General features: G+C 45.5%; 1 protein-coding gene across 1 annotated transcript in view; it reads right to left on the reverse strand.

Annotated features, from left to right (window-relative positions):
- Nucleotides 1–296: 296 nt before the first annotated feature.
- The window catches only part of TBC1D21 (TBC1 domain family member 21), a 28,604-nt gene continuing 1,694 nt past the window's right edge, over nucleotides 297–27,206 (reverse strand). Inside the window, exons 2-11 of the mRNA XM_056866057.1 lie at nucleotides 25,873–25,980; nucleotides 10,918–11,021; nucleotides 9,331–9,425; nucleotides 5,991–6,101; nucleotides 5,346–5,446; nucleotides 4,057–4,153; nucleotides 3,592–3,689; nucleotides 1,653–1,769; nucleotides 1,225–1,314; nucleotides 297–338 (exon numbers count right to left, since the gene is read on the reverse strand). Of these exons, the coding sequence (XP_056722035.1) occupies nucleotides 297–338; nucleotides 1,225–1,314; nucleotides 1,653–1,769; nucleotides 3,592–3,689; nucleotides 4,057–4,153; nucleotides 5,346–5,446; nucleotides 5,991–6,101; nucleotides 9,331–9,425; nucleotides 10,918–11,021; nucleotides 25,873–25,980 (963 nt within the window). The remainder of the gene's footprint in view (nucleotides 339–1,224; nucleotides 1,315–1,652; nucleotides 1,770–3,591; nucleotides 3,690–4,056; nucleotides 4,154–5,345; nucleotides 5,447–5,990; nucleotides 6,102–9,330; nucleotides 9,426–10,917; nucleotides 11,022–25,872; nucleotides 25,981–27,206) is intronic.

Raw genomic sequence — 27,206 nt, forward strand, 5'->3', positions numbered from 1 at the left:
CACTGAGCCACAGCCCCTTCCTTTCGAAAGTGAAGGTTTCTTCCTACACGTTGCCTCAGGGTTCTTTGAGTGCACCAGTTTACAGATGTTCACATGTGCTCCTTACCCAAACGTCCCTAAATTGACGTCCTAGCTTGAATCTCAGTGCAAGAAGTATCACGCATGCACTTAATCTGCCTCTCCCACATTGAGCTGCATAAAAGGGAGCCCAGCACATGAATCTACTCCCAGTTGTTTTCTGTTCAGTGTCACACTCTGATCACTCGAGTATTTTTGCTTAGAACATGGCCTCTTTATTACTGTGGCTGGCCGAAGAACTCTTGCAGCTCCTGAGGGACCTGGGGACAAGAAGAGGGCATGAACGTATGCACACATGAAGCTGCCTTCTACTGAATACGACCCTTGGTCCATCGAGGTCAGTATTGTCTACTCAAACTGGCAGCGGCTCTCCAGGGTCTCAGAGAGAGGTCTTTTACATCACCTACTTGCCTGGAGATGCCTGGGATTGAACCTGGGACCTTCTGCATGCCAAGCAGAGGCTTTTCCACTGAGCCACAGCCCCTCCCCATGGATACTATTATGACAACAGTTCCCTTTCCTCTTTCCAACACACTCTTCCAACCAGAGCCAGCTCTGACCTTTTGTGTCACCTGGACAATAATCTCCTCCACCACTAAGCAAGAGACCCACCCACCCCTCAAATGGGTCTGTTTGTAGGGTTGCCCTCTTCACCACCAGTGGGAGGTTTTTGGGATGGAGCCTGAGGAGGGCAGGGTTTCGGGAGGAGGGGGGACTTCAATGCCATAGAGTCCAATTGCCAAAGCAGCCATTTTCTCCAGGGGAACTGATCTCTATCGGCTGGAGACCAGTTGGAATAGAAGATCTCCAGCTGCTACCAGAAGATTGGCAACCTTATCTATTTGTCAAGTTGTAATTGACTCGTGGTGACCCTAGGTTTGCTGGGCAAGATATGAGCAGAGCCAGCTTGGTGGCTGCAAAGGGTGACACTCACCAGGATGAAGAAGCTGGGTCTGTGGGTAGATGTTGGGATGATAAAAATGGGGGGAACAGGGACAGCTGGGGAAGATGGGTATGGTATTGACCCTGTTCTGCGGTCAGTCAGGACGGCTTCTTGGGAGATTCATCCCAAATAAGCAAGATTCCCTCTACACCCAGAAGTGAGTGTCTGAGGAGGTCATATGTACAGGAGACATGGTTCTTTACCTTTTCTGGATATTTCATGACAAGCTCATAGGTGGTACAAGCTTTGGAGATCAACTCGTTGGCTTCCAGATCTATGAGGTTATTGCAAAGCTGGCGAAAGAAGGGCATCTGGTCAATCACCTTGAGTTGGTTGGTTGCCATTAAGGCAATGTTGAAGACGTTTGCTTGCAAATAGAGATTGCCATCTGGTATGAGAATATCTTCACATGTGCATTGGCGTGACCCAAAAGACGTGAGGTTGGACCTGCAGCTTTGGGTTTGGGATGTTTTTCATTGATGATGATTCCTTAAGAAATTGCTGCTCACAAAGGAATTAGCATGGAAATCCTAAGGTACTGAGCTGTGTTAAAGCCTGGGCAGATGATACCCTCTATTCTTGGGACACACAAAGGCTGCCTGCGCTTGAAATTTCGGGGTCCCTTGCTCACCATCACAATGTCGTCCCCGCTTATGTCTTCTTGGAGGATCTGGTCTCTCACCATCCGTAGCATCGTGTAGGCTACAATCACCTGGAAGTTTCTGCAGGGCATCCCGGTTAGAAACACCTTGGAGGAGGGAAATGGGATAAGATCAGTCCATTCAGTCTGTCGAGTTCTATGGGCCCGGGGAATCTGGTGTAGAAGCTTTCCCCCCCCACAACATTTTCCAGTACAGAATCAGCAAACTCCTTTGCAGAGCTGCCTTTGGAGACAGCAAAGAACTTCCTTCCTCCGGCCCAGATGGCGATTTGCTCTCTCTCCTTCTCCTCCGTATAATTAAAGCCAAAACGGCTGGCGCGCGCGAGCTCCGTCAGCAGGAACGGCCACCGCCGGGAGACTCTGGGCAAATATTAATTGAAATAATAAAAGCCGCCCGAGTCCGGGATGGAGGAGGGGGAAGCTAAGCAAATGGTTTTTCTGTTTGGCGGGTCAGAAATCCTGCTGCTGCAGCAAACCGGGGCCTCCGTTTGGGATTCGGCTTCAAAGGCCTTTGCAGGAGCGGCGGAGTCACCGCTAATGCAGGCCAGCTGCGCCTTTGGCAGAGTGACACCCAGAAGGGGATGCTCAGCCACAAGGGCTTCCAGACCCCTTTCCCCCCACCCGGTTTTGTTCAGAGAGGCAACACGGCAGAGCAAAAAGCCAACTGCACAGACAAGCTGGAACGGGTCCGGAGGAAAGCAGCCAAGATGGTGAGGGGTCTGGAGACCAAGTCCTTTGAGGAAAGGTTGAAGGAGCTGGGTGTGTTTAGTCTGAAGAGAAGACTGAGAGGTGATATGATGACCATCTTCATGGACTTGAAGGGCTGTCCTATAGAGGAGGGTGCCAAGTTGTTTTCTGTTGCCCCAGAAGGTCGGACCAGAACCAACGGGTTGAAATTAAATCAAAAGAGTTTCCGTCTAGACCTTAGGAAGATATTTCTGACAGTCAGAGCGGTTACTCAGTGGAACAGGCTTCCTCGGGAGGTAGCGAGCTCTCCTTCCCTGAAGGTTTTTAAGCAGAGGCTAGATGGCCATCTGTCAGCAATGCTGATTCTTTGACCTTATTCTATGACCCTGATGAGAGGGAGGGCATCTTGGCCATCTTCTGGACATGGAGTAGGGGTCACTGGGTGTGTGTGGGAAAGGTAGTTGTGAATTCCCTGCATTGTGCAGGGGTTTGGACTAGATGACCCTGGTGGTCCCTTCCAATTCTATGATTCTATGACTAGGATTCTCAGTTTCAAATCAGAATCCGTTGCATGCTCGGTTATGCTCACTGCTGAGTCAAAGACCAGTTTCTGGGACTGCGCTGTGAACTATTTTCTCTTGAACATTAATTTATTTACTTACCTCATTTGTACCCTGCCGTTCTCCCCTATAGGGTCCCAAGGTGGATTGCATCGTTCTCCTCTCCTCCGTTTTATCCTCACGACAACCCCGGGAGGTAGGTGAGGCTGAGAGAGTGTGACTGGCCCAAGATCACCCAGCGGGCTTCCATGGCATGGGCGGGGATTCGAACCCAGGTCTCCCAGATACTAATCTGACACTCCAGGAAGCCCCCAAACAAGACAACTGCAGCAGCATTAACCCTGTCTGTGTTTCAAAGCACCTAATATAATAGGCATGCCCCTCTGGTACTGGAAACTAGTGTTCATTTTGTGTTCATGTTGACTAGTAGCCATGGATAGCCCTCATGACTTGTATTCATGTTGACTAGTAGCCATGGATAGCCCTCTCCTCCATGAACATGTCCACACCCCTCTTAGAGCCTTCCAAGTTGGCAGCCATCACCACATCCTGGAGCAGGGAGTTCCACAACTGCGTGAAGAAATGCTTCCTTTGATCAACCATCCATCTACCCATCTCCCTGAGGGTCATGAAGAACCAACAAAGTAGTGAGAGCCACTCACCTCCCAAAGTCTCCAGACGTCATCAAAGGACTTGAAGACCCGCTGGAAGAAGAGGCAGAACCATGGGAACAAGGACTGAATCACTTGACCTTTTCCTTCTAGAAAAAGCAAGGAGAGCCCAGATCAGGTTTCCATAATCCTATCTTAGCAAACGTGAAGATGAGTCAGACCCTTGGCCTGTTGAGGTCAGTATCGTCTACTGTGGATGGTGGTGGAAAAGTCACAGCCCACTTATGGTGACCCCATAGGGTTTTCAAGCAAGAGGTGTTTTGCCGTGGCCTGCCTCTGCGTAACAACCCTGGACTACCTTGGGGGTCTCCCATCCAAATACTAACCAGGGCCGACCCTGCTTAGCTTCTGAGATCTGACGAGATCGGGCTATCCAGGTCAGGGCATATTTCTACAGCCCTGTGAAACAACCGGAGGAGAAACAAAACAGGATCGAGGCCAGGGAGAGGAGCTTACCCAGATGCTTCGCAAAGATGGGGTCCATAAAACCAATCAAGCATTTGAGCATGGTCAGGTTCTTCTCCACCCCTATGTTCAAGATGCAGCTGTTCTCCTGCAAAACCCCGCCAAAAAACCCCAAGAATCTCAAAATGGGAAAACGTTTGAAGGAACGTGGCAAGACCAGATGGCTTCGCTTGGCTGCCTCTTCCTCTTAAAACACTGACATTAATCAACCCCCAAGATAGCCACAGGTATCAGCAAACCAAAACTGTTTTCCAGGCAGCCTGGATTCTGCCAAAGCCAGCCTGTAAATATCCCATGGTGAGTATTTGGCTAAGTCCAGATGGGCTACCTTCTGTTGCCCAGTAAAGAAGATACCCTGCCTCATGGCTCCAAGAGGCTGTTCCAGGCCGGCACCTGGGTGGGAAAATCTGGGCATCTGTAAAGGCCATTGCGTGGCAGATGGCTCGCCCGCCCCAACTAGAGATGCGGGGTCAAATCAACAGTTTCCCAGTACAGGAAATACCTGGCGGCGGTGGGGAGAGAATAGTAGTTGGCTGTTTTCTCCAGGATCGCCTCCCAAATTGTCCCAGGGAAGCGCCCACAATGTTGCAGGGCAAGGGGGTCCCCAACCTTTTTGAGCCTGTGGGCGCATTTGAAATTCTGACAGGGCACTGGGCACAATAAAAAAAAAAGGCTGGCACCAGTCATAAAATAGCTGCTGCATGAGGCGGAGCGAGGGCTGCCAACCTCCAGGTGGTTATTTCACATGTGACTCTTAGTTGCAAACACTGTGAATAACTTTAGAGAATTGTTAACTTTTCTAACGTAAGTTCATGTATGTCTAAATATAGCCTGAGTTGCCCTTTTGTTTGGTGGCCAACCTCCAGGCGGTGGCTGGAGATCTCCCGCTATTACAACTGATCTCCAGCCGATACAGATTGGACTCTATGGCATTGAAGTCCCTCCCCTCCCGAACTCCACCCTCCTCAGGCTCCGCCCCCCAAACCTCCAGGTATTTCCCAACCAGGAGCTGACAACCCTAGGTGGAGCCGACCGCAAAATGCCAGGGAGAGAGGTTATATAGAACTCCAATAGTACCTCTTTGACATTTCAGGAAAGAAGATCTGTTTAATAGGAGGCCTTTTAATCTGCACAGCCAACCAGAAGCCGTATGGGGCAAAAGCCCCACTTAGCCCTGCCCACTTTCTAATGACATTTGGCAGACACCTGGACAGGTGCCGGCAGGCCCCAAGGAACAGATCCCTTTCACTGTACTGACAAAGGCCGGCGAAGAAACCTACTGTTTTCTGGAGAAAGAACTGGAACAGCCAATAGATCTCGTGCTCCTTTTCCACAAGCAGCCGGAAGAGTAGAAGCATCTCATGGAAACCCTGCTGATATTCTGGGGAAAAGAACCAAGTGTATGAAAACGAGCAACCCAAAAACCCTGACCGTGATTTCCTCTGTTCTTTCCCGCTTCCCACCAGAGGTGTCTGAGATTCTCCGCACCAGTCTGATGTTCCCACATTATTTTGGGGTCACAGCCTTGAGTTCACCTCCCAGAAAATATTCCTTCTGTAGCCCAACGTATCTCCTTGAGATTAAGACTCCTTCCAAAACCCTCCTCCAGATTTCTCTCCAGATGCTGGAGATCTGAATCACCTGGCCTTCTTCCGGAATGAAGAATGCAATACGAATTCCCCATTGTTCCATTTTTTAGCTCCAACTATTGTTCGATGCTCTGTGCATATGAAGTTTGCCATAGCTTTCATTTCCTCCCGTACCCATGCATGTGTTGACTTTCTCAACATGCACTGCTCAAACAGGTCGTGAGCAGAGCTTTTGACTGCAGTACTGCAGCTTAACACTCTGCACCACGGGGCTCGTGGGGGAAATGTGGAGGTGGAGAATTCAAGGGACAACCCCCCCTTAATCCTTTTTCTTACCAGCCTCCACGTTGCACACGTAGTTTAGCAGAAGGATCTTTTCCAGCTGACCCTTGTCCACAATGGTGTTGCCTTGGGCATCTTTGATGTAAAGCCTCTGCACATCAGACTCTGCGAGGGAGTGGGGTGATGGAGGGTGGGGGGAAAACGCCACATGGAGCTTTAGCTGACAGCCCATGTGGTTTAGTGGTTAGAGTCAGCCTAGGGCCTGACAGATCCACGTGGAAACCTTGTTCAGCCAGGAAGCTCTTGGGGCAATCTTAGACCAGTCTCTCTCGTTCATGATTTACACACTGCAGAATACACAGGTCCCTATCTTGGGTCTGTTTGTTCAGATCAGAAAAAGAAGAGTTGGTTTTTATATGCCGACTTTCTTTACCACTTAAGGAAGAATCAAACCGGCTTACAATCGCCTTCCCTTCCCCTCCCCACAACAGACACCCGGTGAGGTAGGTGGGGCTGAGAGAGCTCGAAGAGATGTGACTAGCCCAGGGTCACCCAGCTGGCTTCATGTGGAGGAGTGGGGAAACCCACCCGGTTCTCCAGATCAGAGTCCACCGTTCCAAGCCACCACTCTTAACCACTACACCACAACTGAAGCGCTCATGAAGAAAGGCCTTCAGCCGTGCCCCAGTGTGATTTTCCCAGCCATAGGGCCAGTGTTTGGCCCATTGGGGAAACCCATATGGACCACAAAAGCAGAAATTGAGGAGAATCCACCATTAACATCAGACAAAAGGCGGGGACCCTGGATCCTATCTCTGTAGGGTCCATAAATCTGCCCTGATCTATAAGGTTGCCAGGTCCCTCTTCACCACCGGTGGGAGGTTTTTGGGGGCAGAGCCTGAGAAAAGCAGGGCTTGGGGAGGGGAGGGACTTCAATACCATACAGTCCAATTGCCAAAGCGGCCGTTTTCTCCAGGGGAACAGATCTCTGTCGGCTGGAGATCAGTTGTAATAGCAGGAGATCTCCAGCTAGGACCTGGAGGTTGGCAACCCTACCGATCTACCGCACAAGGTTGCTGTGGCGAGAAAGCGAAGAAAACGTTGCCTTCTGCCCCCAAGCTCTCTGAAAGAAGGGCAGGGGGAGAAAAAAAAAAAGAACCTGACGGGTAATTTATTGCCGCGTAGGGAGATGAAACGGCCCATTGTCAAATATTGAGGTCGGCCGTAAAAAAAAACCAAAATAAAAAAAAAAACTCAAAATAAAAAGCAGCCAAGTGGTTTTAAAACTGAGTGGGATGTTTTAAAATCGACCTGACAAGGAGACACACGGTAAGGGGGGGGGGAAAGACACACACACCCCCGGACTGCCCTTGACAAGTAAAACGTCGAGGGACTTTTCCCATAAAAGTGGAAAATGGATTTAATTTTATGCCGGTTCTTGGGCGCAGGGAGGGCCATCTAAAGGGGAACGTTTCCCCGGGTAGGTGACCTGCTTAAGGAATCCTCCGCTAGATGGGGAAGCGTATTACCGCTGACGGCCCGGGCTGAGTCCCACCTAAGCAGTAAATCTCCTCCCTGGCTCGCCGCGGCTGATTTATGCGGCTGACGCTGGTTCCTAACATTCATTTTGCTGTTATCATTTAATATTCCTTTTGTTATACAACTGGGAGAAGCCGGGATGGAAAATCTGAATATAATCAGAATAATCACTTGACATGGTTCTTTTCATCTGTGAGGAAAGAGACCCTCAGGTGTTTTTCCAGTCATGCTCTCTCACAGCTATATTTTTTCGGCCGTTCCCCCATCTTCTCCAAGGGCTGATTATTCTTTCCAGAACTTCTAGTCATGGGGACTTTTCGACCTGGCTTTGCAAGTCCACTGGCTCCCGGCTACGGCGTAAAAACTTGCTGGTCTCACGAAGTGGCCTTCAACTCAAGTCAGACCTTCGGGCCATCAAGATCATGATTGTTTCGTTTAGTTTATTCGATTTATACCCAGCGTGGCTTGGGGTTAAGAGCGGTGGTTAAGAGCGGTTGTCTCTAATCTGGAAAACCAGGTTTGATTCCCCACCCCTCCACATGAACGGCAGACTCTAATCTGGTGAACCGGGTTGGTTTCCCCACCCCTGCACATGAATCATCTTCTTCTTCTTCTTCTTCTTCTTCTTCTTCTTCTTCTTCTTCTTCTTCTTCTTCTTCTTCTTCTTCTTCTTCTTCTTCTTCTTCTTCTTCTTCTTCTCCTTCTTCTTCTCCTTCTCCTTCTCCTTCTCCTTCTTCACTGACCTTTCCCAGCAAAGCCAGGATCAGGGCAGCAGGAGTTCTCCAGGGTCTCAGGCGGAGGTCTTTCACACTATCTTCTACCTGGTCAAAGAACCTTAGAGTTGGACCATACAGGCCATCTAGTCCAACCCCCTGCTCAATGCAGGATCAGCCTAGAGCATCCCCGACAAGTGTTTGGCCAACCTCTGCTTAAAGACTGCCTTTTACCTGGACGTGCTGGTGATTGAACCTGGGACCTTCTGCATGCAAATCAGATGCTCTACCACTGAACCACGACCCTCTCCCTAAACAAAGTGTCCTTCTACTGAGCCAGACACTTGAACTATTAAGTTCAGTACTGACTCCGCTGACCGGAAACAGTTCTCCGGCATCCTATGTGAGTTTCACCATCTACCTGATCCTTAAAAAAAAAAAAATGGAGATGCTGGGGATTGAACCTGGGAACTTCTGCATGCAAAGCAGATGCTCTACCACTGAACCGTGACTCCTTCCCTAACAAAGTGTCTTTCTACTGAGTCTATCAAGCTCAGTATCGTCTCCTTGGACTGGTGGTAGTTCTTCAGGGTCTCAAGCTGAGCTCTTTCTCATGACGTACTACCTGATCCTTTTCACTGGAGATGTCGGGGATTGAACCTGGGACCTTCTGCGTGCAAAGCAGGTGCTCTACCACTGAACCACGGCCCCCTCCCTAAACAACGCTGCCTTCTACTGAGGAAGACCCTTGGTCTATCAAGGTCAGTATTGTTTCCTCTGACTGGAAGCCGTGCTCCTGGGGTCTTAGCTGGGAATCGCCATCCACCTGATTCCTTTTTTTAACTGGAGATGCTGGGGATTGAACCTGGGGCCTTCTGCATGCCAAAGAGATACTTTACCACTGCGCCACAGCCCCACCTCATCATCCAAGAGGACATGGGAGGACTTAGGCACAATACATGGGTTGTGGATTGGAAACGCACGTTGAAATTTAGGAAATCGTTTAACTAAAAGAATATTCATTGGTTGATGTGGAAACTGGCCCCTTATCTCAGCCCAGCAGTTGGAACGGATCCCATCGGAATTCACCACCAGCTCTGACTTAGCATAAGCTTCTCGCCCTCTTCAAGATAACTACTCACTGATGAAGTTGCGGACTTCCATGAAATCCCGGTGTTCGGTCTCCAGCAAGGGCTGGATCTTGTCATACATGTTGCACAAGGACTCGTAACTTTTCCTGCGAGGAGACGGGGAAAGACTGAACAACGCTGGTGCTATCCGCCCCCTCACTTGTGACAGTTAGCTCTAAAATAACCACCTCCATTTCCAAACTGCCTTCTCCTAGGACAGTTTTAACGAAATCGCCAAATCGCTACTGAAATATCGGCTCGCCGCTTTTTCCACCGGCCCTAGGATTGTCAACCTCCAGGTGGGACCTGGAGATCTCCCAGAATTACAACTGTTCTGCCAACTACAGAGACCAGTTCTCCTGGAGGAAATGGCTGCTTTGGAGGATATACTTTAAGGCATTAGTCTCCACTGAGGTCACATGAACACATGAAGCTGCCTTATACTGAATCAGACCCCTGGTCCATCAAAGTCAGTATTGTCTACTCAGACTGGCAGCAGCTCTCCAGGGTGTCAGGCAGAAGTCTTTCACATCACCTACTACCTGGTCCCTTTAACTGGAGATGCCGGGGATTGAACCTGGGACCTTTTGTATTCCAAGCAGATGCTCTACCATTAAGCCACATCCCCTCCCCTCCCAAACTCTGCCTTCCCCAAGGCGCCACCCCCAAATCTCCAGGAATCCCCCAGTCCAGAGCTGGGAAACCTAACTGGCCCACGGCCTCCAGGTGGTGTAAGCAATATCTATAGGTGAGCGACAGTCAAACAAGAGAACATTATGCAAAAATATCAAAAGACAAGTCAAAGAACAATATATACAACAAAGCTATGTCTAATGTTTCTCTTTGAGTCTTAAAGACTTTCCAGTATAATTTCAGCCTTTGTAAGAGCTGGTCCCGAAAGTGGAAAGAATTCCTACAGATTTTCCAAGAGTCCAAGTGAGGAATCAGACTTTTATATCCACTGGCTATGTGCTGCAGGTGTTTCAAACGGAGACCAAGCTGGCACTTATAGTAGCATGGAAACGTCCTCCAGGTAATAGACACTTCCACCAATGATGGCTTCTTCAGCCTTGTTGTTTTCTTAATGCTACATAGTAGTCTGGTGGTTGAAGTTTGCCCGTGCAGTGGTAGCTTACGCTTTTCTGAGTGTCCCTTGATATTTTTGTATAATGTTCTCTTGTTTGACTGTCGCTCACCTATAGATATTGCTTGCACCATGTTTTGTATTGACTATCTCCTTTTGAATATATGTATAGAACCGAGCCTTGTGTGGATTGTTTTTGCATAGCCTATTAGCATTGCACTGTGAATTGTTTTTGGTAAGCCTCCAGGTGGTGGCTGGAGATCTCCCGCTATTACAACTGATCTCCAGGCGACAGAGATCAGTTCCCCTAGAGAAAATGGCCGCTTTGGCCATTGGACTCTATGGCATTGAAGTCCCTCTCCTCTCCAAACCCCGCCCTCCACAGGCCCGCCCCCAAAATCTCCAGGTATTTCCCACCCCAGAGTTGGCAACTCTAGTTGGGTCTCTCTCGCTGCCATTCTAAGCAGAGCGGCGCTCTTCTAAGTATGTTGAAGTCCACCAGGACGGGTTCTTACCTTCTCATGCTTTCAACGGTGAGTCTCTCGTCGCAAGACGTTTGCCACGAATAGTATCCTGTGAGAAACTTCCAGGCTTCCGATCTCACCGAGGGATCCAGACCCTGCCAAAGGAACAATGGGCAGGCATGAAGTTCAAAAGGAAGTATTGCCTTATTCTTCTGAGCTTTGCTCATCGCCCTTAGCATTGGGCCAGGGGTCCCCAACCTTCTTCTTCTTCTTTTTTTGAAGATGCGGGTATAGTTTTGTTCCCAACACAATTTTGTTCCCAACTCTGTGAGATGGGTTGGATTGAGAGACATGGGTTGAGAAACAGGCTTCCTCGGGAGGTGGTGAGCTCTCCTTCCCTGGAGGTTTTGAAGCAGAGGCTAGATGGCCATCTGTCAGCAATGCTGATTCCATGACCTTAGGCAGATCATGAGAGGGAGGGCACCTTGGCCATATTCTGGGCAGGGAGTAGGGGTCACTGGGTGTGTCGGGGGGAGGTAGCTGTGAATGTCCTGCATTGTGCAGGGGGTTGGACTAGATGACCCTGGTGGTCCCTTCCAATTCTATGATTCAAACTCCTGGAATTCTATCTTCTTAGTCTTCTAATTCAGGTACCCTCCTGGTCTGGGCTATAGGCAACTTCTGCACTACAGTAGCACAACCCAACCCTACACTGCACGCTTCCAGCACTTGTTTGTCACTAGTGCCCAGCAGCTGGTAATAGGATAAAAACATTGGCTCAGTGGTAGAGCATCTGCTTGGCATGCAGAAGGTCCCAGGTTCAATCCCCAACGTTTCCAGTTAAAGGGACTGGGCATGGAGGTAATGTGAAAGACCTGCCTGAGACCCTGGAGAGCCATTGCAGGTCTGAGTAGACAATACTGACTTTGATGGACCAAGGGTCTGTTTCAGTAGAAGGCAGCTTCATGTGTTCAATGTGTCCCACTACCGCAAAAAAAAAAAGATTTTTAGTCACGGCGAAAAGGAAGATTATTAACGCGAGTTCACTGGAAACTGAGGATCGTTGACAGTAAGTCTCTCTCTCTCTCTCTCTTTTGTCAAGGCAGGCAATGCCCATGCTGGGAGAATATTTCAAACAAGTTGTAAAGGTTATAAGCAGTGGGAGCATTATTTGATTTTCGCGGAGGATCAAAGTTCTCCTTCTGGATTAAGGTTCTAATGAACCACTTGGAGAAATTCATATAAAGATCTGAGAACTTAAAAATGCTGATGAGTTAATGAAAAGAAAGGATTTGACATTTGAGCCGTCTTCTCTCTCGTCTTCTGTTGGTAGGAACAGCATTGTCCTTTGAATGTTATGACGGAGGCATCGCCGATAGGACCGTTTTTGTTATTAAGGAGATTTTGATTTAATGCTGGACATCTGATCATTCTTTCTCTCCCTTTTGTACTATTGATGAACTCATTATCATCACATGAATTGTGATGTTATTACGGTCTGGGAGATTACCGGCAACCAACCGTGCCATCCTAAGAGGAGCGATGACCTTCTAAAGCCACTGAAGTCAATGGGATTAGAAAGGGGTAACTCTATTTGGGATTGCACTGTTGAAAGACTTTAACACATGTCTTCTGGCAACAATGAAGCCAGCAGAGGACAAAGAAAGTCAACTCATGTTTGGCTTCTTTAAGCCTTAGGAAGCACCCTTTCCCTTTTAGAATGTATTTCTGCATGGAGTAATTAAATCATAGAACTGGAAGGTACCACCAGGGTCATCTAGTCCAACCCCCTGCACAAGGCAGGAAATTCACAACTTCCTCCCCCAGACACCCCCAGTGACCCCTACTCCATGCCCAGAAGATGGCCAAGGTGCCCTCCCTCTCATGATCTGCCTAAGGTCATGGAATCAGCATTGCTGACAGATGGCCATCTAGCCTCTGCTTAAAAGCCTCCAGGGAAGGAGCACTTACCACCTCCCGAGGAAGTCCGTTCCACTGAGGAACCGCTCTGTTAGAAAATTCTTCCTAACTGAAATAAAACTTCATTTAACAAACAAAAATTCTAGTCTGCTATCTTTCCACTAAAGGTAGTCAAGGCATTTGCACATAGGAATTTATAGCCCACTTTTCTCTCCAGTTGACTTGGTAAAGGGCAACTGCACATGCTCATGAATTTTTAAAAAATGTGCACCATGCTTAACAGTGTAATCCTAAGCAAAGTTACACCTTTCTCAGTCCATTGAACTCAGTAGGCTTGTGTGTGTGTTAAGTGCTGTCAAGTCACTTCCGACTCATGGCGACCCTATGAATCAATGTCCTCCAAAACGTCCTGTCTTTAATAGCCTTGCTCAGGTCTTGCAAATTGAGGGCTGTGGCTTCCTTCATAGTCAATTCATCTCTTGTTGGGTCTTCCTCTTTTCCTGCTGCCCTCCACTTTTCCCAGCACGACTGTCTTTTCAAGTGACTCTGGTCTTCTCATAATGTGACCCAAATACGACAGCCTCAGTTTAGTCATTTTAGCTTCTAGGGTCAGTTCAGGCTTGATTTTTTATCTATATCCCACTGAATTTATTTTTTTTGGCAGTCCATGGTATCCATAACACTCTCCTCCAACAGTAGGCTTAGAAGGGTGTGACTCTGTTTAGGATTACTCCGTAAGTGTCCCATAGAAATCAGTGGGACTGTAAATGGCTTAAATATGAACACATGAAGCTGCCTTCTACTGAACCAGACCCTTGGTCCATCAAAGTCTGAGGCCGGCAGTGGCTCTCCAGAGGTCTTGTCAGGATCAGGCATCTGTCCCTAGCATCCCATAAGCAAACTCATCCAGACAGGTAGTTCTGAAGCGGTAATACTTTATTAGGAGCAAAAGGACAGATTAAAGAACTGACTGCCTACAGGCAGGTGAGGCTGGTAATGGCGAACACAGGCAAGTTCCATGTTTAAAGGACTTCCGGTGGTGCCGTTGGAGAGAGCACTCCATTTCCCCAGGCTGTCCTGGGAGAAATCCAAGTTTGCGTTATTTTTGGGGTACATAGATACCCTAATCCGACCCTTGCAAGTGGGTTGGAAAGCAGGAACTCCCTGCAGCCCGCAAACGCGGTTTGACCTCCTAGGTACTCTGAGGGGGCTTTTTTAAGCCCCTCGGAGTCCTAGACGCCGGTCCTGCGAGGGCACTAGGGAAGGACATCGCCAAAACGCAACTTTGGCAGCAAGCTCTACCCTCCACCGCCTTAATACCAACATAAGGACTACATAAAGAAAAGAACCTCACCTCTTGACACCCAAGTGAGTACAAAAGAACTCTTCGTCTACTTACTAGAAATTTGAACAGACGGGAGGCTGATAAGAATATTTCTGGGACCCCCACCCCTCCATAATCCGAACTGAATAAATTTGATCTGAGTTAGTCATCGGGATTAGCGACAGGAGCCTTATCGGATCGATCAGCCTAAACCATAACAAAGAGTCGGAAGGATACCTTTTAGACTGACAAGAATTATCACCAATGAGAAGGTCCGAAGGAAGGGGAGGGTGATTTCTCTTCCTGATTTTCCGGCGAATTCCTGCCACGTTTGCAGTAAGGGAGTGCCTGGAACGGAAGACTCTCTATAACACCCTCTCTATCATTGGAACTAAAACAACAGGAAGTAGCCGCGGGACTGAATATCCGTCGCACTCGAGTTACTTTCAAATCATTCCTGAAGGAATAACCATCGAGAAGAGGCGATAGAAGGTCTGCAGCACTAGTAACTTCCTGTTTACTTCCTGATTAATCCGATCTAGAGCGACCGAAAAAACTCACTGGTATTTTAAAACTTTAAAATGCAATTTTAAAGCCAATTTCGACTCTTTTCAACCCGAAAAAATTATTAGGCTGATCTTTGAACTATCATCTTTTAACCAGCACCTTAAAGGCCCTGTCGGTGGACATGTATTTTACCAGCTTTTTTTGAATGTAAATGTCTCGACCCCGCTCTGGCTCACTACATAGCCCTGCCTATACTAAACTAAGGGACTCTTTACAAACCTCGACCATGGAAAAAAAGTTACAGGATATGCTAACTAAACAAACTGAGGCAACAAATAAACAGTTTGAACAGATGTCTACACAGATGGCACAGTTGACTTCTATGATGACAAATCTTGGTCAAGCATCCCAAGCTATTAATCAGAAGTTGGATGTGGTCACTGGAGACTTGAAAGAAGTAAAAACTCAAATGATTGTTATGAAGACAGATATGCAAGCGATGGATGTATCAATTAAGAAAGTGATGGATGAGCACAAGGACACAAAGAAAAAATTAACAAGCCAAGAAAAACAGATTGAAACAATACAAGCGGATCAGATGGCGGCAAAAAATCAAATGGCAATGATGGAGATGAGAGTGAAAGAGACCAACCTTCGTATACGCAATTTTCCAGATATGATGGGAGATAATAAAGAATCTGCAATACCAAATTTGGCCTACTTATTTCAGATAGATGAACAAGAATTAAAACAAGCCATTAATAGAATATACAGGATACCACTACCTGCTAGAATGAGAAGATCTAAGCCAAGAGATTTGATGATAGTGTTCTATGACACCAGAGTTAAAGACAAGATTATGAAGATTCATTATGAAAATCCAGTGTCAGCAGGAGATTCCTCTCTTATACTACTGAAGGATATTCCAAGGCATCTACTTTCACAGAGGAATAACTACAAAGACTTTGTGTCTATACTGAAAGCTAATGGCATCAAATACCGTTGGATTATGCCACAAGGTTTGGCTTTCACCTATAAGGAAGTGAAAACGACAATTCTATCCCAAGCAGATGTGGGGAAATTTTTGAGAAAATATAAAATGGACCTTAAAGAATTACCTGGAGAGAAGGAGGAAGAAGAAGAGGAAGAAGAAGAGGTACAGGGTGCAGAAGGTGGTACCAAACTATAGACTTTTTATTTTGCTAAAAAATACTACATTATGGCAAAAGCAATTTCTTGGAATGTAAATGGACTGAATGAGAAAACTAAAAGGGCCAGAATCTTCAAATATCTACAGAAATATAAATACTCCCTAATTTGCCTACAAGAAACCCATATAGCTTCAAAGCATAAAAAATACTTGGAGAAACAGGTGCTTGGACAAGCATTTATTGCTTCTGCTAAAACTAAAACAAAGGGAGTGGTAATCTATGCCCACCCCAGTCTCTGTCCAGAACTAGTATATAAAGACAATGAAGGAAGAATTGTAATTATCAGAACTAAAATATTGGGACAAAGGACAATAGTGGTTGGAATCTATGCACCCAATGAAGGGAAAAAATCCTTCTATGAAAAATTACATGACCTGATAACCCAGTACGCACAAGACCAAATTTTATTGATGGGCGACTTCAATGGAATTATTCTCCCATCTCTGGACAAAAAATCAAAAGCAAAAGATATCAATGATGGATGCTTGCCTAAAACTTTCTTTGCCATGACTTCAGAATTAGAATTACAAGACATTTGGAGAACAATGAATACAACAGCTAAAGAATACACCTTTTATTCAGCAAGACATGATTCACACTCCAGAATCGATATGATATGGGCCAGTAAATCAATTTTCACGCAACTACGTAAAATTCATATTTTACTTAGAACTTTTTCTGATCACAATCCTGTTACCTTTGATTGGAACAATAAACAAGCATTTAGATGGCGAATGAACGATAAACTTTTAAAAGACAACAAGATACAAAAGGAATTACAGGTTTTAATGAAAGACTTTTTTGAAATTAACCTTAATGGGGAAACTTCTTTAAATACAGTTTGGGACGCATTCAAAGTTGTTCTGAGAGGTTTTATGATACAGAAACACTCGGCCTGGAAGAAGACTCAATTGCAATTTACAAACAACATACTTTGGAATTTACAAAATTTGGAGCAGAAATTGGTAATGGTAACACAGGAAGAGGAGAGAAGAGAAATTCAAATACAGATTTCTGCATCTAAACACCAATTAAATTTGGTAATAATGGAGGAAATGAATAAAAATCTGAAACTTGCTAAACAAAAGTATTTTGAATATGCAAATAAACCAGGAAAATTTTTAGCAACACAACTGAAGGACTCATTTCAAAAGAAGATTATAACAAAAATCCAAACTGCTAAAGGACCAGTTTATTCAACTTCAGAAATTCAGAAAGAATTTGTTTCATTTTACTCTAAGTTATATCAGAAAGAAAATACTCCAAAACAGAAAATAGATAAATTTCTAAACTCAATACAGATGAAAGCTTTGTCAATGACCCAGAGAGAATGTATTGAAGCTCCAGTAACAAGGGAAGAAATACAAGAAGCAATACTGAGACAAAAAAACGGATAAAACACCTGGACCAGATGGAATTACTGCACTATTTTATAGAACATTTAGTGACAATTTAGTTGGATTTTTTGGTTCACTTTACAATGCAATTTTGGACGAGGGAACATCCCCGGAGACTTGGTCACACGCATTTATATCACTGATACCCAAAGAAGGAAGAGATCCAGAAAAAACATCTAATTACAGACCTATATCGCTCTTAAATGTGGATTACAAAATTTTTGCTTCGGTTTTGGCATGTAGGATAAAGCAATTTATTAAGGATCTTATACATGAGGACCAAGCAGGTTTTATACCAGGAAGGCAAATAAAAGACAATGTAAGAATTTTACTAGATTCACTGGAATATTATGACCATAATATTCAACAAACTGCGGCTTTTGTATTTTTGGATGCAGAAAAAGCCTTTGATATGGTCTCTTGGAACTTTTTGAAACGGATTTTGGATAAATTGAATTTTGGAGATCGTTTTCAGAAAGGTATATCGGCTATTTATACCTCCCAACAAGCTAAAATTTTGGTTAATGAATCAATGTCAGATAACTGCCAAATCACGAAAGGGACTAGACAGGGATGTCCTTTGTCTCCACTTTTATTTTTGTTGGTGTTGGAACCGCTATGTGTGAAACTAAGAAGTATGGAGGACATCCGCGGGCTAAGAATTAAAAAACATGAATTTAAGTTGAGAGCATTCGCGGATGACCTACTGCTAATTTTGGAAAATCCAACACAGTCAATGAATATACTTCAGGAGACTTTGGATGATTTTGGAAAAGTATCAGGCTTTAAAGTGAATCAAGAAAAAACAAAGATAATATTTAAAAATTTATCGGAAATACAACAACAGGAATTTATATCATATACTGGCTGGGAGAAAGCTAACAAAGTTAAATACCTGGGAATTTGGATCACTGCAAAGAATAAAGATCTGTTAACCAACAATTACCTCAAGTTATAGGGTAAGATTAAAACTGATATGATTATATGGTCAAACAAAAAATTGTCATTAATGGGACGTATCTCAACGATCCAAATGAATGTCTTACCGAGGATGCTCTTCTTATTCCAAAATTTACCAATAATATCACAAACAAAATATTTTGAAACTTGGAGGAAAGACATTTCAAACTTCATCTGGCAAGGAAAAAAACCAAGGACTGCTTATAAATACTTGGTGGATCTAAAAACTAGAGGAGGTTTAGCACTGCCTAACTTTCAACTCTATGCTGAAGCGGTAGCTTTAGTATGGCTAAAAGACTGGATGAATTTGTCAAATGTACGTTTGCTAGACTTGGAAGGTTATAATAACTTAAGTGGATGGCATGGTTATTTGTGGTATGATAAAATTAAATTACAAGCAACATTCCGTAATCATATAATCAGGTCCTCTCTACTTCGTATTTGGATGAGATATAAACACATTTTGGAACCAGAAACACCGATGTGGATATCGCCCCAAGAAATGCTAACTTTGCGCCCACTTAGACCAGACAAATTTATTACTTATCAAGATCTAATTAATTGGGAAGGAAAGAAATGCTCACTAAAAGACTTTCAACTGCTTAAGGATGATTTACAATGGCTTCAATATTACCAAATCAAATCAGTTTTTGTACAAGATGCAAAAAAAGGTTTCTCTAAAGAAAAATCTCCTTTTCAAAGGATTCTACTAGACAATAATACAAAGCTGATTTCTAAAATGTATAATCTCCTTTTAACAATATACTGTGAGCAGGACACGATTAAACCAACTATGATCGATTGGGCTCAAAATGTGGGACATGATATTGTTTTAAATAAATGGGAAAGATTATGGTCTAAAGATTTAAAAGGAATAAAAGCACAGTCAGTGCGAGAAAACATCTATAAAATGATGTATAGATGGTATCTAACACCCAAGAAAATTGCAAAGATTTATAAAACGATGTCCCCTACTTGTTGGAAATGTAACAAAGAAATTGGTTCCTTTTATCACATGTGGTGGACCTGTGACAAAGCCAAAGACTTCTGGGACATGATTTATAACGAACTGAGATTAATACTACAAAAGAATATATCCAAAACACCAGAAATGATGTTATTGAGTATGATTCCAGACGACTTAGCAACACAAAGAACCTTTTTGATATATGCCACAACAGCTGCGAGACTGCTTTATGCAGCGAAATGGAAAGGGCTAGAAACTCCAGAGAAAAAAGACTGGATTGTTAAAATGTTTGAAGTGGCAGAAATGGCAAAACTCACAGCTATTTTAAATGAAGAAAATGACGTTCGGTTTTTGGGGGAATGGGGGGCGTGGATGCATTATTGTGAATATGAGTTAAAATTGGGAAGAATGGAAGAATATTTTCTAATCTGATCCAGAGGATTATTTTTGATTTTTTTTTTATATTGAATAAGCATAATTATATTTACTAACAGATTATGGTTTTTTATATATGGTATTGATATTTTATCAAGATTAGATTACCTATGACGGGAGGAACTTTTTATTAAGAGGCAGATAGAGGTGATGGGGAAGTCAAAAAATTTTCCATTTCTTTTTTTCTTTTTTCTTTTCTCTTTTTTATTATATGATATGGAATTATAACAACTTTAGGTTAGAATTGAAATTCGATATTGTTATAGATGTTGTTTAATGCAATGGAAAATTTCTATCATAAAACCCAATAAAATTTATATAAAAAAAAAAAGTTCCATGTTTAAAGGAACTACGGGCTAAAAGGTAAACATCACTAGGCAACCCTAAGCGGTTCCCAGGAAGACAGACTAAACAATACCACAGCTGCAGAAAACCCATTGAAACGAATCGGTTTAAACTGGAGCAATTCTCCTTAGGATGGCAGTGTGTACCACCAACATCCAAGGCTCGAAACATTAGATAATACAGAGCAACAAAATACAAGTTTCCCACCGACACATTAAAGGCAATTCACATTATAATTGTTAGTGTCTTTAAAAAAATGGGTAGGGAAGTAAAGCAACAGATCATTGTAAAATCAAGATGATGGGGTTGAAAGGAAAGTTGATAACTGGTGAACAAAAGTTTCGAAAAGGGTGGGGGGAGAAATCCTTGCCGTTATAGATAAAAAATGATGAGGCATAAAAGGGAAAGGTGCAAAATAGGGGAGGTAAAACAATAGCATCTAAAGAAGGGAGAAAGATAGATAAAGGCCATCAGCCTGCCTGAAAAGGTTTCAAACAGCAGGAAAAAGTGATAATCTATGATAATTTAATTTCTCCAAAAAAAAAAGTGGGGGGAAATAGCTCAACTGTGAATCAGTTCATTGTTTAGGAAGCTTTCAGCGCTGGCATGAGAGGCAAATTTCTAAGGGCGAAGAATGGAAGAAGATGAAAGGTAGGCGGTTTCATCAGAAATATAAGCAACACACAGGCAAAAGATGGAGAATGATACAGAAAGGAAGCTGGATTCCGCCAAAGGCCAATGCAAATTAACAGCGGCTTACAATGCAATCCTGCAAAGAGTCATATCCCTCTAAAACCGTTGATTTAGAAGGGGGTAACTGTGTTTAGGACTGCATTAGTATCCATCCATCCATCCATCCATCAACTGCTCTGACCTGGATAGCCCAGGCTAGCCGGATCTTGGAAGCTAAGCAGGGTCAATCCTGGTTAGTACTTGGATGGGAGACCAGCAAGGAAAGAGGCAGGTGACGACAAACCATCTTTTGCTTGAAAATCCAAAGGGATCACCATAAGTGGTAAGCCAGCGTGGTGTAGTGGTTAAGAGTGGTGGTTTGGAGAGGTGGACTCTGATCTGGAAAACCGGGTTTGTTTCCCCACTCCTCCTCCACATGAAGCCAGCTGGGAGACCTTGAGATAGTCACACCTCTCTTGGAGCTCTCTCAGCCCCACCTACCTCAAAGGATGTCTGTTGTGAGGAGGGGAAGGGAAGGCGATTGTAAGCCGGTTTGAGTCTCCCTTAAGTGGCAGAGAAAGTCGGCATATAAAAAACAACTCTTCTTCTTCTTCTTTTTCTTCTCCTTCTCCTTCTCCTTCCCTCTTCTTCTTTATCTTCTCCTTCTCCTCCTCCTCCTCTTCTCCTTCTTCTCCTCCTCCTTCTCCTCCTCCTCCTCTTCTTCTTCTTCTTCTCCTTCTTTTTCTTCTTCTTCATCTCTTCTTCTTCTTTTTCTTCTTTTGTGAGTTACCACCATCCACTAATATTTTCTTCAGCTCGGAGAGAAAGGCTTTCCCACTTTCATTGGCAACAGCTGTAAAAGCCCAAGTGAGCCCGGGAAACCTGCCGCCTTTTTGCGCGAGTGGCGAAAACGTTCGCTCCCCCTTCCCAGCTTCCCAGACTGTAATAAATGTTAGTCTTGCCCTTGATAAATTTAGTTTGTGCTGCAACCCCAACAGAGCCTACTTATCCTCCATGTAATTGGGGGGGAAGCTGTCGAGCTGTTCACATTTGCATCCTCTGCAACGATTATCTGAGCCGCCCCATCTGTCTTTGGGACTTGGACAATGTCATTTCCAACCTCTTAACTTGTTGCTCCCGTTCCTGGCAAAATGGTTTGACGGCTGGTGCTTGCTTGCTCAAGCTTAATTATCCCCTTGTGCTTTTCAAAGAAAATTTGCTTGAGGTTAAAGTGTACTGGCTCTTCTGTCATCTTGAAACACATGACGCTGCCTTCGACTGAATCAGACCCTTGGTCCATCAAAGTCAGTATTATCAGACCAGCAGCGGCTCTCCAGGGTCTCGGGCAGGGGTCTTTCACACCACCTACCTGCCTAGAAGGTCCCAGGTACGGAGCCCCGTGGCGCAGAGTGGTAAGCTGCAGTCCTGCAGTCCAAGCTCTGCTCACGACCTGAGTCCGATCCCGACGGAAGTCGGTTTCAGGTAGCCGGCTCAAGGTTGACTCCTCCTTCCATCCTTCCGAGGTCGGTGAAATGAGTACCCAGCTTGCTGGGGGTAAAGGGAAGATGACTGGGGAAGGCACTGGCAAACCACCCCGCAAACAAAGTCTGCCTAGAAAATGTCGAGATGTGACATCACCCCATGGGTCAGTAATGACCCAGTGCTTGCACAGGGGACCTTTACCTTTACCTACTTGCCTAGTCCCTTTAACTGGAGATGCTGAGGATTGAACCTGGGACCTTTTGCATGCCAAGCAGATGCTCTAGCACTGAGCCACAGTCCCTCACCTGATCTATCAGGTGCCTCTCCCCAGTTAGGAAAGTGGGCCTAGAGGGGCTGTGGCTTAGTGGAAGAGCCTCTGCTTGGCATGCAGAAGGCACCAGGTTCAATCCCCGGCATCTCAAGTTAAACGACCAGGCATTAGATGATGTGAAAGACCTCTACCAGGCAACCTGGAGAACGATATATGCTTGTCCCGAAGGCAGGCAGGGTGGGATTAAAATGTGCTAGATGCACAGGTAGCATTGACCCAGGAAGTCATTTACCTTGGGACTCAATACCTCTGGCCAAGCTTCCGCTTGTGACTTGACTACCTTTAGTGGAAAAATAGCAGACAAGAATTTTTTTTTTTTTTGTTAAATGAAGTTTTATTTCAATTAGGAAGAATTTTTTAGCAGTTAGAGCGGTTCCTCAGTGGAACAGGCTTCCTCGGTAGGTGGTGAGCTCTCCTTCCCTGGAGGTTTTGAAGCAGAGGCTAGATGGCCATCTGTCAGCAATGCTGAATCTATGACCTTAGGCAGATCATGAGAGGGAGGGCACCTTGGCCATCTTCTGGGCATGGAGTAGGGGTCACTGGGGGTGTGGGGAGGGAGGTAGTTGTGAATTTCCTGCCTTGTGCAGGGGGTTGGACTAGATGACCCTTGTGGTCCCTTCCATGATTCTATGATTCTATTCTAAGCAAATATATCGGTCTGGAAAGCAATGTGTTGACCGTTTGCCGTGTTGGGAAAGAGAAAGGAAGCCAGCTTGGTCTGACCTTGCAAATGAACTTGCAGGATCCCGGACAATCCAGGATGTTCCATTCGCAGTGTGAAGCCTAACAAATGGCAACCTCTACCATGTCAGTATATCTAGGAAGCGTCATTCGGGTCAGCTGCAACCCACAGAATGGTCTCGGAATGCCCTGGAAAACTACATTCCCCAGAGCTCTTTGCACCTGGGAATCGGACCCTGCAACCCTCAAGGTGCTGTGGATGATGGTTTCCACATTTAGAGTGTGTGGGGGAGCCAAACTCTTTTTGGCGGTTTGGGAACAGAACTGTGTTAGCCAGAATAAATGCAGAATCAAATTAGGGAAAGTGTTACGGATACCGTGGAGTGCCAAAAAAAATACAAATCAATGGGTTATAGATCAAATCAAGCCTGAACTAGGGTTGCCAGGTCCCTCTTCACCACCGGCGAAGGTTTTTGGGGCGGAGCCTGAGGAGGGAAGGGTTTGGGGAGGGGAGGGACTTCAGTGCCATAGAGTCCAATTGCCAAAGCGGCCATTTTTCTCCAGGTGAACTGATCTCTATCGGCTGGAGATCAGTTGTAATAGCAGGTCTCCAGCTACTACCTGGAGGTTGGCAACCCTCGCCTGAACTGACCCTAGAACAGTGATGGCGAACCTTTTAGAGACCGAGTGCCCAAACTGCAACCCAAAACCCACCTATTTATCGCAAAGTGCCAACACAGCTAGAAGTCCACATGGGGCTAGGAGTTGCCACATCCCTCTTTGCCACCTGCGGGAGGTTTTTGGGGCGGAGCCTGAGGAGGGTGGGGTTTGGGGAGGACTTCAATGCCATAGAGTCCTATTGCCAAAGCGGCCATTTTCTCCAGGTGAACTGAAATAGCAGATCTCCTACTACCTGGAGGTTGGCAACCCTGCATGGGCGGCCGAGTGGGGGAAGGAAAGCAGCTGGAGCATCATCCAACTGTTATCTTCATACGAATTTTAAAAAACTGTTATGCGGGGAGGCTGATGGTGGGGACAGCCCTCTGCACACGCTCAGGGGCACCTTCAGTTGCATGAACGAGCAGAGTGGAAACCCGAGCTAAGCAAAGGGCTCGGCTCCAGCACAAACGCCAGGCGGGCCCCTGTTCAGCCCTCACTGCCAATCCCCCGCACTGCAGTCACCAACCAGCCTGCCGCAGATGGCTGCCCAGGTATCCCACTCCCGGTCCAGCCCCGTCCCGGCTCCACCTCTTCCAGTCCTTGGCAGAAGGCTCGTCGTTATCTTCACATCCGGAGCGCGCAGCCAGAGACTGCGGAGAAGGCACTGGGAAGGAGCCCAGTGCTCCCCGGAGGAGCCGGTAAGGCACCACTGGTCCCCAGCCTCCTCAGCTGGGGGAACGAACTCAGGTGAACTCTGTGCTGGGGCAACGGCGTGCATGCCCACAGAGAGGGCTCTGAGTGCCACCTCTGGCACCCGTGCCATAGGTTCGCCACCACTGCCCTAGAAGCTAAAATGACTAAACTGAGGCTATCGTATTTTGGTCACATTATGCAAAGACAAGAGTCACTGGGAAAGACAGTCATGCTAGGAAAAGGTTGATGGCAGCAGGAAAAGAGGAAGACCCAACAAGAGATGGATGGACTCCATAAAGGAAGCCACGGCCCTCAGTTGGCAAGACCTGAGCAAGGCTGTCAAAGAGAGGACATTTTGGAGGACGTTGATTCATAGAGTCGCCGTGAGTCGGAAGTGACTTGACGGCACTTAACCCACACACCCATTAGTGAAGGTTGTCTTAAACCAGGTTTGGGGAAGGTGGCAGCCAAGTACATAAGAACATAAGAAAGGCCCTGCTGGATCAGACCCATCAAGTCCAGCAGTCTGTTCACACAGTGGCCAACCAGGTGCCTCTAGGAAACCCCCAAACAAGATGACTGCAGCAGCACCGTCCTGCCTGTGTTCCACCGCACCCAAAATAATAGGCATGCTCCTCTGATACTAGAGAGAATAGGTATGCAGCATGACTAGTATCCATTCTAACTAATAGCCATGAATACCCCTCTCCTCCATGAATATGTCCACTCCCCTCTTAAAGCCCTCCAAGCTGGCAGCCATCACCATATCCTGGGGCAGGGAGTTCCACAATTTAACTATGCGTTGTGTGAAAAAAATACTTCCTTTTATCTGTTTTGAATCTCTTGCCCTCCAGCTTTAGCAGATGACCCTGTGTTCTAGTATTATGGGAGAAAAACCTCTCCCTGTCCACTCTCTCCAAACCATGCATAATTTTATAGACCTCTATCATGTCTCCCCAAGTAGGGTTGCCAGCTCCGGGTTTGGAAATACCTGAAGATTTTGGGGGGCGGAGCCTGAGGAGGGCGGGGTTTGGGGAGGGGAGGGACTTCAATGCCACAGAGACCTATTGCCAAAGCAGCCATTTTCTCCAGGGGAACTGATCTCTATCGGCTGGAGATCAGCTGTAATAGCAGGAGATCTCCAGCTAGTGCCTGGAGGTTGGCAACCCTACAGACAAGCAAAGGGAAAACATGGAAACTGGACGAATAGAGAACAATGTCATATGAACACTCCCAAAACTGGCAGTAAAGGAGCCACGGCGGAGCAAAACATCTGTGTGGGACCACCCCAAATTTTGAAAATGCACTGATCACAGATTAGGAAGCACACAGAATTTTTAAAATGCATGATTAAAACCACCCAGAATTGACCATGCACATACCTGTTACATCCCTGCCCCTTGTTCCCAACAGTGACTTACCCTCTCCAGGATTTGGGACGAAACAAACTCTTGGGATTTCAGAATATGGCCACTTTCATCGAAATAACTTTCCCACTCAGACCGGTCAATGGGCATCTTCTTCATCCTCTGTAAATGGAGTCAAAGCTTTGCAGTTAAACAAGAGCCCAGCCTGGAGAGACAGTTTTGAAATTCAGCAAAAGAAAAAGAGCTTTTCCAAAATCACACTTTTAAATTTTGCTTTTTAAAACCTGACTTGGTAGTAGGCTTCTAAAAAAACCCAGTCTTAAAAGTCTCATAGATGGAGTCGGGTCCATCTTCCAGCATGGTGTAGTGGTTAAGAGCAGTAGTTTGGAGCGGTGGAGTCTGATCTGGAGAACCGGGTTTAATTCCCCGCTCCTCCACATGAGAGGCGGAGGCTAATCTGGTGAACGGGATTTGTTTCCCCGCTCCTCCGCATGAAGCCGGCTGGGTGAGCTTGGGCTAGTCACACCCTCTCAGCCCCACCTACCTCACAGGAGCTTTCTCTGTGCGGCTCAAGCGGGGCCTGACTCTCCATAGCCCAAGAAAAGTCTTTGGCAGTACCGCATGGCAGTCCTTATCCCGTTCCCTTCTCGCCTCTTGGTTGCTTTGCTTTCTCAAAGAGGGTGTTTCCCCATCTGGGAAAGTTGACCAGAGGTATTTGTTACTTAGATTTACAGTACAACCCATCAGACTGATAATGTACAATTTTGGGGGGAGTGGGAGGTGTGGAGAATTTACTGTGAAAAATATTTTTCAATGCGCCATTTTAAAGGATACTCTTTGATTTAATCCCTCACATTTATTTGGTATAGTGATAATATTAGGATGATTACAGGTATATTAACTAGATAAAATAAGATACATATAAAGTAACTGAGCAGAGGGGGATTATACTGTTAGCAAAAGTATATACAATTTAATTCTGGACAGAAGAGAGTGAAGGGGAAGTCAATTATTTTCTGTTATTTCTTAGATTAGAAATTTTTATAGATTCAATTTTATATTGTTAAGTATTAATGGAAATTGATTTATGATGTATAAAATGAGAAAACAATAAAAACTTTATTTAAAATAATAATAATAAAAAAAGATTTACAGTACAACCCTAGAAAGAGTGACTCCAGTCTATGCCTGTTCATTTCAACGGGCTTAGGCTGGAGTAACTCTCCATTGGATTGCGTGGCACTATTCTTTACAAAGCCTCGGCAGGAGGGACGTAATGCACAATTAGTTACAAACAACCTGACGGGAGGAACTGGCGGGGGGAATACAATCGATGCGATCAGGTAGAGGAGCCGTTGAAGCGAATTTCATTAGAATCGCAGAAGGCC

The sequence above is a fragment of the Euleptes europaea genome, chromosome 20, assembly GCF_029931775.1.
Source record: "Euleptes europaea isolate rEulEur1 chromosome 20, rEulEur1.hap1, whole genome shotgun sequence".
Classification (NCBI taxonomy): Eukaryota; Metazoa; Chordata; class Lepidosauria; order Squamata; family Sphaerodactylidae; genus Euleptes; species Euleptes europaea.